The 11,822-nt window shown below is 37.9% G+C and overlaps 2 protein-coding genes across 4 annotated transcripts; both read left to right on the top strand.

The window, feature by feature from the left end:
- The first annotated feature begins 655 nt into the window (after window positions 1-655).
- On the top strand, window positions 656-4,482 carry LOC133740484 (uncharacterized). Of its 3 annotated transcripts, none has more exons than XR_009861262.1 (3): window positions 656-1,184; window positions 2,183-2,436; window positions 3,303-4,482. XR_009861262.1 is itself a non-coding variant. In XM_062168433.1 (2 exons), the coding sequence occupies exon 1, from the start codon at window positions 708-710 to the stop codon at window positions 1,179-1,181; it is 474 nt and encodes a 157-aa protein (XP_062024417.1). In that variant the 5' UTR covers window positions 656-707; the 3' UTR covers window positions 1,182-1,184; window positions 2,183-2,498. The 3 variants fall into 3 exon arrangements, 1 of the variants encoding a protein (XP_062024417.1); XR_009861261.1 differs by having other exon boundaries at window positions 3,297-4,482; XM_062168433.1 differs by lacking the exon at window positions 3,303-4,482 and having other exon boundaries at window positions 2,183-2,498.
- A 2,495-nt stretch (window positions 4,483-6,977) lies between these two features.
- LOC133740679 (probable prolyl 4-hydroxylase 3) lies at window positions 6,978-10,903 on the top strand. Its single transcript, XM_062168628.1, has 8 exons — window positions 6,978-7,332; window positions 7,466-7,550; window positions 8,263-8,360; window positions 8,517-8,614; window positions 9,126-9,255; window positions 9,368-9,555; window positions 9,656-9,755; window positions 10,444-10,903. Exons 1-7 carry the CDS (start codon window positions 7,079-7,081, stop codon window positions 9,727-9,729), a joined length of 927 nt encoding a protein of 308 aa, XP_062024612.1. The 5' UTR covers window positions 6,978-7,078; the 3' UTR covers window positions 9,730-9,755; window positions 10,444-10,903.
- Window positions 10,904-11,822: the final 919 nt, after the last annotated feature.

Below are 11,822 nucleotides of genomic sequence, written 5' to 3'. Positions count from 1 at the left end.
GAATTTCAATATTTCTAACATCTTCATCATCATCCTCTCTCTGTAATACTGTAGTCTTTGGTGCCCAATAAACTCTTTCTCCATTTTTGATCCTTGGCTTCTTCACCTTTACATATTGGTCATACGGACTTTGAGGGAATGGTGGGGGTGGAGTCCTCCATGGCTGCAAGGGTATTAGTTCCTTCAATGAGGTTAAATTCGGAGACTCATCCTTACGAGCCATCTAATTTTTTAAAGAGTGATAGGCTCAAAATTGAAATAAAATGCAATTTTTAGCAACAATATAAGGGATGTGAAGTCGTTGATTATGCAATTCAATAAATATAGTCTTTCTTCTTGATTTAAATTAAATTTTACATGCAATGGACTATTTATAGAATTCCCTGGTTACAAACCAACCCTATTAGGAAAGGATTATGGAGTCTAATGTCTGCATAATTCTAATAGAATTTCACTATATGAGACGTAAAATTATTGTTTTACCAAATCATTATTGGTTTAGGAGAGTAATTTTAGCTACACTCAGCTTTCCTAATAGGACTTGGATAGATTGAGTGGGAGCAAATTAAATTCCATAATATATAAAAATTGTTTTGGGTCAGAAAAAGATTAAAACTTGTCCTGGCCTAACACAAGCCCAACAACACGGTCAATTTGATTTTGTATAGCCACTGTTCTATACCAAACTCTGTAAATCCCAAACAGAGATGACCACGAATCTTCAGAAATGGAGAGTCGCACTGAACCTCCTCCGCCGCTACGACGGCGTTTCGGCTCACAACGCCCGGCGTCTATTGCACGACGGACCTGACACCGTGGAGGAGCTGCTAGACAGACACGTGGTGAAGAAAGAGAAACACCTGGACGACGAAGAGGAGGAGCTGCTGAATCGGCGGCGACTGACGACCACGCGCCGGGAGGCGCTGTGTCTTTATCGAGACATTCTCAGGGCGACGCGGTTCTTCATGTGGACGGACTCTCGGGGCGTGCTTTGGCGAGATGTGCTGAGAGAGAACGCGAGGAAGGAGTTCGAGGAGGCCCGGTTCGAAACGGATCCGGAAGTTGTGACCCGATTACTGATCGGAGGGCACGATGCTGTGCAGTCGGCGTTAGATAAGCTCGCCGAGAAGCAGCGGCAGCAGATTCAGAAGGAGCGAGGCCGCGGTGGAGATCAACCGTAGACGGTTCGTGTAATTTTTTTTTTTTTTTGAAAATGTGATTGGAGATGAACTGATGTTTTCTGTTGAAATTTTATATACTTAATGAAAATGTTTCACTGAGAAAAGGGTATATATTTGCATGAACTTTTGCTGATTATTGGGGAATATCCCTATGCATTTGAGAAATTATAATTTTCCTTTCTAGCATAAGGTCACCTCTAGCAGAATACGAGTTAGTCATGAGTGTAACGCTGTAGAAGTCTTAGCTTTAGACTGGGCGGTTTGCAGTTCTGGGGAACAGAACTGAGGTCATCATCACGAGTGCAACGCTGTAGAAGTCTTAGCTTTAGACTGGGGCGTTTGCCGGCTTTAAGTTCAGGGGAGATATATGAATATATGATGGGTAGCAATGCATACATGGTTCGAGTTCTGGGCAGTTAGCCGGGAGTGAGAGACCAAGGAATATGTTGCTACTTGCTTCTTCCCTCTTATAGGGTTTCTTTGCCATCTTCAAGACGCCAGCTTATCCTTCACTAGTTGAGTTGTCCTTTCTGATCAGCTTTTGTGTCTTCTATCAACTTTGGATTGAAGATGCAGGGCGGGTGCTCCATTGTAGACCATCCTTTCTTCATTCCACAGCTTCTCTTTAGCATAAGTTTGGAAAGCATCAAAGCAACTTTGTTCCCAATGTTCTTCTTCTTCTGTGTTCTCCCTGGTGCAGCAGAAGTTGGAAGTTTGCCACAATGCACCCCCTTTTCATTCTTTGCTTTCAGCGTAGGTTTAGATAGCATCAAAACAACTTTATTCCCAATGGCTTTATCAACTTTGGATTGAAGATGCAGTGTGGGTGTTCCATTGTAGACCATCCTTTCTCCATTCCACAGCTTCTTCCCAGCATAAGTTTAGAAAGCATCAAAGCAAATTTGTTCCCAATGGCTTTACCAACTCTAGCCTTTTATCTCAGGATCATCACTTCTAACAAATTGATCTCTTTAACTCAAAACTTCTTCCATTTTGTTCAGATCAGAGGCAGAGTATGAGAGATATTAGTAAAGCAGAGGGGGGAAAGATGACGTGTCTGGAAAGGAATGTTCAAAAGAAGAGGAAGTATGAATCACCTAACAGACAATCAGTTCATTCTGCTGCCAAGGAGTTTCTAGAGAAAGCTGCTCGTGAGCTTCTTGGTGATGACAACGGTGGTCTTAAGGGACCTCTAAGGGCTGAATTCTCAGACAAAGATAATCTGAATTGGGACTGATTTCCTCATTTTTTGCTGGTAAACTTTTTGTTTCACTCTTATTCACATTATCATCTTATTGCCTCCATTTTTTGGTTGTTCATTATGTTAGTCTAGTTTCTGATATTGGAGTCTTAAAAACACTAGTCATTAGGTGCCCATTACATTGTTGGCCTATAATAGTATAGCTTTACTGGTTGTGCTACTTGTGTAAAAGTTTATATGCGTTTCTGAATTAAATTGGGAAGACACAAAAACTGGACTATCAGATTACATGTAATTAGCATGCCAGAGTTGATGGTTGAGTTGCTAATGAGTGTAGTTATATCCTTATGGTAATTCAGTAGCTTCTATGCATAACCTTCTGATGTTGGTAATCCCTTACATTTGGGAGTAGTACTAGTTACCATTATTACCAATGTGAAACAAAGAATTTGAAGCTGATATGGAAATGCATGGTGCAAAGTTACTTGAATCTTGTGAGGAAACTTAGACACTCTAAGAAATACAAATCTATTGTTCAGTCAGGACCTTAATTTGGTAATCAATCCCACATCCATACAGAGACAGTATCCTGAGCACTTGTTTCTTTGCCTTTATATTGTACATGCTAGGCACAGATGTGGCTCCTACTTATAACTCACCGAGTCATAAAAATAAAAAATAAAAAAATAAAAAAAATTCAGTGGGAGAGAAAGAAAACGATCTTCATAAGACATAGCTTTTCAGATATTTTCTGCTGAGTTCTTTACTTGCTTTATCTTTAGCATTTCTTTTCAACAATAGCTTTCAACAATGCCAATTATCTATTCTGGTCTTCAAGACGCCAGCTTATCCTTCCCTAGTTGAGTTGTCCCTTCTGATCAGCTTTTGTGTCGTCTATCAACTTTGGATTGAAGATGCAGGGCGAGTGTTCCATTGTAGATGATCCTTTCTCCATTCCACAGCTTCTTCTTAGCATAAGTTTGGAAAGCATCAAAGCAACTTTGTTGCCAATGTTCTTCTTCTATGTTCTCCCTGGTGCAGCAGAGGTTGGACAACTTCCAATGCACCCCCATTTCATTATTTGCTTTAAGCATAGATTTAGAAAGTATCAAAGCAACTTTATTCCAATGGCTTTATCAACTTTGGATTGAAGATGCAGTGGGGGTGCTCCATTGTTGACCATCCTTTCTCCGTTCCACAGCTTCTTCCTATTGATCTTATGGGTGTATCGAGGCTTCTGTCAATTGTCATTTGTTTTTGGGGTGTTGGCATGTTATCCCACATAAACTGTTGTTGTTGTTGTTGGTTTTTTTTTGGGTTTTTCTAAATGTACTCAGCAAACTTCTAAATATACCCAGCAATTTATTTGTATTTAAAATATTTAATTAGACCCAACAAATATTTCCAAAATACCCACCCAAACAAACATGTACCCAGCAAACTGAATAAACATATAAACAAATCGAAATAGGGAGGATAGATGGGATTACGGCCGTTATGAAAAAAGGAGGAGTATGAACTCGTTATGATAAGATGATATCCATATCTAACAATTGCAGCAGTCAATAGACTTCCTTGTAGTTCTGGCTGAGGGTATGGAGTTTTTTTCAGTTGGGGAGCTTGTAGTTCGGTAAGCATAGAGGACTCTAGGTAGGTCAACGTGCATGCCAGCGGCCTCTGCGCCTTTTTAGCCCCTTCTTCATGCAATCGAAGTAGTGCGATTCATCTTTTCTGCCTGCCTCTGTAAATAACTCTGAGAAGAGAAAGGAAGCGTGATCTTTGTGCTTGTTTGCAAGTTTCTGAAGCTACGATGGTTGAATTGGGTCATTCCATATGCTTCTACTCTTCGCTCAAATACACACACAATTAAATGAGCCTCACATCACCATTACAACAAAACCATTGTCTAATTTGTCTTGTGAGAAGCGTGATGCTGGTGAAGAATTTTGTGCTGGGAAAACTATGAAGATGGGGGTACTTTGGGAAACTTGTTGGGTTTAATTAGATGTTTAAAAATAATATTTAAATATAAATAATTTGCTGGGTGTACTAAGTGTTTTGCTGGGTACATTTAGAAACACCTTTTTTTTTTTTTTTTTTTTTTTTTTCCTTTTTCAGCCTATCAAATGCCAAATTATTTCATAGAATATACGTGATTTATAAGTTACATTTCCAAACAAAGGCTTCAATGTTGTAAATATTATTATCTATATGGCTGTCCACGTAAATACTCATTAGTTATGTACTTTGATGTAAACCCTACCTCTATATAAAGGAGGCTAATGAGACTGAATGAAGATACTTCTACTTCTCCCCAAACTATTCTCTCTTCGTCTTTCTCTACTTTATAACACGTTATCAGCACGTTTTGCTCTCCTTATTTTATTATTTTTAATTAACTCTATGATGATCAAACAGTTATTTGGTGCAACGATGTTGCTTATTATGACCAATAATTTTGATCTATGAGTTTCTTTTACTTGCCGATGCTAACGCTTCTTCTATTGCTATGATTATAGTAGAACGATATATATTTGTTTGTGCCTTGATACCACTCACGTTCATATATGGGAATGGTTGAATAGTCAAGAGTTTAATTTTGCCTAAAAGTCTTAAACTAAGCACGCAAATCCAACTTTGTTTTCATTGTGTAAATATGATCGTTTTTTTTTGTTCTTATCCTTGTTTCTTCTATCTAAACCAAAGCCTCTGCTTCATGTTTTGTTTTCATCTTTAGCATATATGAATGATGCATCAATTTTTTTTCAATGGATGGTTCTGAACTCTTCTTTGTAATCATAACGTTTGCATGTACAGCAGATGACTCAATTCCATATATTATATTTAATTGGCATATTAACTATTTTGCTGTTGCTTCTGATATGTTTCCGTTTATCATGTTAACTATCTTTACTCTTCTTTATCGATCTGCTTTATATGAGAAGCTAATCGGATGTGGGTTCTCTTAAGAGGCAACATGAGTCAAATAAATCGATCAGGTATATTATTGCTCTGTAATTTAATCAGCAATTCTGTTTAATTTTTTTTTTCTCGTTCAATTCAAATGAAAAATTTATAATGGTTGTAATTGTGAATTTGTAATCACAAGAGATCAAAATAGAAGTTTCTTGATCCAATTATACGAGGACCCGAAGTTCCTCGAGAATTACACAATCAAAATTGTGACATGAAATTTTCTCAAAGCTGAACGAGGGCCAGAAGTTCCTCAGAATTATACAATGATCAAAATCGCATGTTGCTTGATCCCTGATCATATGGGGACCTGAAGTTCCTCTAGGGTCATGAAATGTAAATTGGAAAATTGTGACATGAAGCTCTTCAGAACTTATGCAATTACGAGGGCCAGAAGATCCTCAGAGTTATATAATCGAGCATATGAACTCACATATTTTTGATCCCCAATAATTTTAAGAGGGCCGGAAGTTCCTCAAAATGTTTGGGTATTGGGGTTCCATCCTCTGCATGACAATGTGAATTTGAAGTTCCTTACCTTATTTTGAGATTATGTTCTTGTGCAATTAGAGGAGAGAAACAAGATCATCATATTTGTAAAGTTAAGCAGACCAGAAGTTCTGTGTACTTTATTCATTCACGGAACCAGAAGTTTCCACTATTTGTTTGTTTATTTATTTTCCCTGCAATTTTTCTATTTTGTTATGTACTTTCATTACAGTACTTTTAAATTAATTTTTTTTGTTGCTTATACGGACCAGCAGTCCTATACCTTGAACATATGAATTTTGAGTGTAATATTTTTGAACCAGAAGTTCAAAATTTCAAAGTAGAACCTGAAGTTCTAACAGTAAAACTCAAACCCGAAGCTTTGAGCATAAAATATAAATTAGAAGTGAACTTGAAGATGCACTTTAGTTACCTCGAGCCTGAAGTTTCGAGCATCAAATTCATTTGAACTTGAGGTTGAACATACGAAATCTTAGAACCTGCAGTTCTAATAGTAAAAAAAAAAATTCGAACCAGAAGTTTCGAGTGAATTTTCGTATGTCAATTGATACGTTTCTCAAGTGTTTTCCGTGACAGGCATCATAGATCCGAAAATCATACCCATATTTTGCAGTAATGAAATATCTTACATAGGCCACTAAAAGAATATGAATTTAATAATTTTCCATTTTTCCCTACAACAAAATTATAACCAAAAACAAGATACAAAAAGGGAAAGCCATCATTTCTGTCTTTCTGTTATAAATGGAAGGGTATAATCAGGCGGGATTAATTTTTGGTAATAATCAGAAAGGAAATTAATAATAACATAATCTCAAGCAGAAAGGAAAACAATATCCCAAGATATTAAATAAAAATTAAGATGGTAAGTAGAAAAAGGGGGGGAAAGAAGACGACTTTTGAACATTCTGATTCTCCCCGTCTCAAGTCATAACCAATGTGCAGCACACAACACTCTTGAAACCTGGAGACAGAAACCACCGTACGTGAATTACTATATTACCCAGGGATAAATTCCCCGTCAACGTCATTTGGAGAAAAGGCCAGGGTAGTTTAGTCAAACAAAACTATTAAAACAATCTCGGCGACATATAAATAACAGACACGTTTCAAAACGACTAAAAACAAATGCTCTATTGCTCTTCAAGCCCAGATTCTGAAAGCCCCGAGTCTCTGAGTAGCTAGAAATTACAATACTCTCGTTCGTTTTGGAATGCCAATTAGGTTTTGGTTTCCGATCAGAGCTTTGAGGTTCGGAGCTCGTGGTTCAACAATGGCGAAGGGGAGGTACGGCGGCCGGTTACGGAGCTCGAAATGGTCGACGTTCACGCTCGTCTTGTCGATGCTGTTCATGCTGACGGTGGTGCTTCTGATGCTCATGGCCTTCGGAATCGTGTCGCTTCCGGAGAGCACCGACGACTCTTCGCCGAACGATCTCAGTTCCTTCCGCCGCAGGATCGTTGAGAGGTACGCATTTCAAATCTACGGTCCAGATGAGTTTGATCTGCTTGGGAATTGATGAGCTAGTTCGATTTGATTTTTTATTTTTATTTTTTTTGTATTCTGGATTGAAATATGTGTAATTGATTTTGGTGTTCAGAAGCGAGGGATTGGGGAAGAGAGAGAAGCAGTGGACCGAAGTGATCTCTTGGGAGCCCAGAGCTTTCATATATCACAATTTCTTGGTTAGTTTCTTTGTTTTTGCTATGTATTGAAATAATTTTGTACTATTTGTCTGTATGAATCAGATTATGATGCGTTAGTGTTGCTTAGCTTATGTAATGTGTTTACATCGGCTTATGTGACATCACAAAATCATGTCATCCACATAGAAAACCTTTGAAGATTTTGTAGGTCAAGAAAATATATCCATCTGTTATTATACTGTGTTTAGCAATTAGGTGCTGATGCCTTTTATATTGAGAGATATCTGATTCTCTATATGTATAAACCTATCTATCTTTTGTTTTATATTTTCTTTCGATTTTTTAATTTTTTATTTTGGTTCTTGGAAGGCTGTTGGTTAATTAATTAGGACAATGTAATTTGTTGATATTTTGGACGCATATGTTATAAACTGAAATGGATGAAATGACAGCATCTCCATACTTGACAATCTGGAAAATGGGTTGGTTAGTGTTACCAAGTGAAAAAGGAAAAAGTGGTTAGCACTTCAGCTTGTTATGTGTTATCACAATTCCTCTATCAAGTGTGCTCTGCACAGCTTCTGTTAAAAGGTTCTGACAATTGCAAGGTTTACTTACTAAGAAGTTTACTTTGCCAAATTCATTGCTAAAATGGTCTTTGAAGTTTCTGAAATCTGAAATGGGATTCAAATGAGTGTTTGATTATTTCATTTTGTCCTATAATGTTAATTTTTGATGTCCTATTGATCAGTCCAAGGAAGAATGCGACTACTTGATAAAGCTTGCTACGCCTCACATGGCAAAGTCGACTGTTGTCGATAGCAAGACTGGGAAGAGCAAAGATAGTAGGTACATATTTCTAAGTGTTCTATCTCAAATCATAGACTGCTAGATTAAGATTGGATCTAATAAACAGGACATAGTTTCTTTCGCTCTGTGAGAGGATATATATTCTTGTGATACTTTTGATATTTCTTTTGATACCCAAGGAATACTTCTCTGCAGGGTCCGAACAAGCTCTGGCACATTTCTTAGGAGAGGACGTGATAAAGTAGTTAGGGATATTGAAAAGAGAATAGCAGACTTCACTTTTATTCCTGTAGGTATGTGACTACCAGAGTATATGTATCATGCACACCACCTGTCACTCTCAGTTTCTCAAGTACTTTTTCATCAAAAAAAGCCATTGATTCAAAAGAAAAGGTTCCACACGGCTCTGATCAAATGCTCATCTGAAAAAGAGATAATATATATTTGAAGACGTTTACAAACAAAAAATGCAGTATTTCTCTTTATTTTTTTACCCCACATGGTTTTTTATGAACCCTTTTCCTTTTATCATACTTTTGTGTGTCCAACCACTGCAAGTGGCCTAGTGGTTCTTGCCTAGTTGGGTGTGCTCCCTAATCTAGGTTCGAACCCCGAAGCTGTCAAAGTGGTCAGGCACTGTGCTGCAATGCACAGTTGGAGCATTTCACATGCGCTGAAGGGGTTTATCTTGGGCCTAGGAAGCTTTTGGGTTCCCCTTGACAAAGTCAAAAAAAAAAAAACTTTTGTGTGTCCATCCATTCAATGTACTTTCTGCTGACTCTTAATCTGACATGCAACTTCCAGAGCATGGAGAAGGACTTCAAATTCTCCACTATGAAGTTGGACAGAAGTACGATGCACATTTTGATTACTTCCTTGATGAGTTCAACACCAAGAATGGAGGCCAACGGATTGCCACTCTTCTGATGTATCTGTAAGATGGTTTCCCTTCCGATAAGTCCAGTGTATCCTGTCTCAGTGTTTAATATGTGGTTTCCCTTCCCATAAGTCCAGTGTATTCTGTCTCATTTTTGCCATTGATTCAGGTCAGATGTTGAAGAAGGTGGTGAAACAGTGTTTCCTGCTGCCAAAGGGAATATCAGCTCTGTGCGTTGGTGGAATGAATTATCTGAATGTGGTAAACAGGGACTTGCAGTGAAACCTAAAATGGGGGATGCATTACTATTTTGGAGCATGAGGCCCGATGCTAGTCTAGACGCATCAAGTCTGCATGGTTAGTTACTAAGCATTTTCTGAATTGGCTAAAAGTGTTATCCTGGCATGACCTTTGTTCTCAGCCATCCAATTTTGAATTCCTGTCACGGTTTGTATAGGTGGATGCCCTGTGATAAGGGGTAACAAGTGGTCGTCTACAAAGTGGATGCATCTTGAAGAGTACAAAGTCTAAGGCATTATTTTCCCACATACCAAAGGGTACTTCTTCTACCCTAACTAATAAATATATGAATACTTTGATTTCTTTTATTTTCCATTTTTCTGGGTGGTTGAATGTGACTCCATATAAGATGGTATTGGTAACCTTGCGGAGGGATGTCACCAGATAGAACTGGCTTCTAGATGGCTTTTTGTGGAATCATATAAGGGAGTGATGTATGCTTGACTTGTCATTTGCGCATTGTTGATGTTCGACTCTAGAGGCTGTATTCCCACTATCTTGGTTATATCCCTCAAGCTTTGACCCTATTCCTACAACAAAATTCCAGTAATTTTTTTTTTTCAATGTCTTTTAGCCACTGCTCAATTGAGTAATGTTCTGCTGAGAAACCTTTACATGCTAGAAATCCCAAGATGTCAGAGAAACATCTACCTTACAATTTCCTTGTCACATGATTGGATCATGATTTAGTGAGCCTTAGTTCGAATCTTCCCAAAACTCTAGCGCGTGCCGGGATTTCTCTGCATTATCTGTAATAATACAACTTCCGATGCTATCCAACCTTGGTTTTGTTGTTAGTTTGTTACTTAATTGTCATACACATTATCTTCTCCATATTTATTCACTTCTTTCATTACACCCAGCTATAATCTTCCATGGATGTCTATCAAGACAACTTAGCATACAAAATTGTTGCTAACTCTCTTCGTTTATTTCATTTGGCAGGACATGAAGAGAGAGATTCATGTTATGCAGTTAAGATTCATGTTTTGCAGTTAGCAGATTTAAAATTACTGACAACTGAAAGCACTCACCATACCCTTTAGGTCTTACTACAACCGCATAGGAGCTGTCCTGCCAATCTCTTGATCTGCTGGTCTAAAGGAAGGGGTCTGTTCTTCCCTACTGATGACATTGAGAGACTGTAAAATTAGCAAAATTTTCGTTATTGGGCGGAATATATAATTACAGGTTCTTTTAGCTGTTAAAATTTCTTTACTTTTCTTTTGTACATTGCTTGTAAAACTAAAAGGTAAAATGAGAGCAATGCTTACCTTTTGGAGCATAAACAGTCTTAAGCATTAGCGCTAGGATTTGGATTACACCGTCTATAGGGCGGTCCCTGTCTATTTTGATCACACGCTCGTAAGCTACTAATGACCCAAATTGGCTAAATTTGATGGTAGTTGGTTCATGGTTGGAAATGAAAATCAAAACTTCTTCAACAAATGAAAATAAAGTTTGCATCGGATCTTCCTCTTTTCAAAATGAGAAGAAATAAGAAAGGAAAGGACGAAAGGGAAAACTTAATTTTGGTGTGGATGGAGTTATGTGTGCACAAGGGGGTTGTTTTATAGGCCATTTCTGGCTTGGATATAGGGTTCTGAAACTTCCAACTTAAGATGAATTTTGCTTGTGCAATTATCTTGATAAACCAACCTTACATGGCTAGAAACCTAACCTTTCAAAAAGAGAAATGTTAATGCAAATGGGGTTTGCTTCTTTTGGCCATTTAGTGAACTTGGGGCTCTTGGTGTCAATGTGTCATCAACTTCTCCCTTTTCTTGCCTCATAATATGATACATATGGGTGTATTAGAGAGAGTCTTTGTAATAATTTTACCTTTCTTATTCATTTTCTTATTAATTAAATGAGTTATAAGGTGTGTCTTAGAGCCAAGAAATTCATAAAAAGTAAATTTACTGTGGTGAAGAATCTGCAAGACATTATTTCAGTGCAGTGAGAGTTTTGTAGAAATATCGCAGAACATTGTAAATTCTCCTCTTGGCAGCCTCAGATATTGGGGATGACAGCTTCACCAAATTAGACTTATAAGAAGTTCATCCTTAAACATGTGAGTCGAACGCGCATCATGACACGGCTGCCCAGCCTGCCCATACCAATGGTGCCTCTCACAACTGTACTATATTTCCCACTGATCTCCTGTAATATGTCAAGCAAATTCTGCACCCCCTCAATGATTGAAGCTCTCTTGCACAGAGCTCCGATAATGTCAAGCGAACTATGCCTAGCCACAAAGTATTGAAACCTTATTGAAGTATTGAAAGTGAGGGACGAAAATGTTAAAATCAAGAAAGCAGCAC

Source organism: Rosa rugosa, chromosome 3 (assembly GCF_958449725.1).
Source record: "Rosa rugosa chromosome 3, drRosRugo1.1, whole genome shotgun sequence".
Lineage (NCBI taxonomy): Eukaryota > Viridiplantae > Streptophyta > Magnoliopsida > Rosales > Rosaceae > Rosa > Rosa rugosa.
The sequence above is the reverse complement of the archived record's forward strand: the minus strand, read 5'-3'. Positions and strand labels throughout refer to the sequence as shown.

Excerpts from the sequence above, each read along its gene's own strand:
- LOC133740484 (XM_062168433.1), top strand. The coding sequence starts at position 708 with ATGACCACGAATCTTCAGAAATGGAGAGTCGCACTGAACCTCCTCCGC.
- LOC133740679 (XM_062168628.1), top strand. The coding sequence starts at position 7,079 with ATGCCAATTAGGTTTTGGTTTCCGATCAGAGCTTTGAGGTTCGGAGCT. Across the intron at positions 8,615-9,125 it reads CTTCACTTTTATTCCTGTAG|AGCATGGAGAAGGACTTCAA; the intron begins GTATGTGACTAC and ends TGCAACTTCCAG. Across the intron at positions 9,556-9,655 it reads AGACGCATCAAGTCTGCATG|GTGGATGCCCTGTGATAAGG; the intron begins GTTAGTTACTAA and ends CGGTTTGTATAG.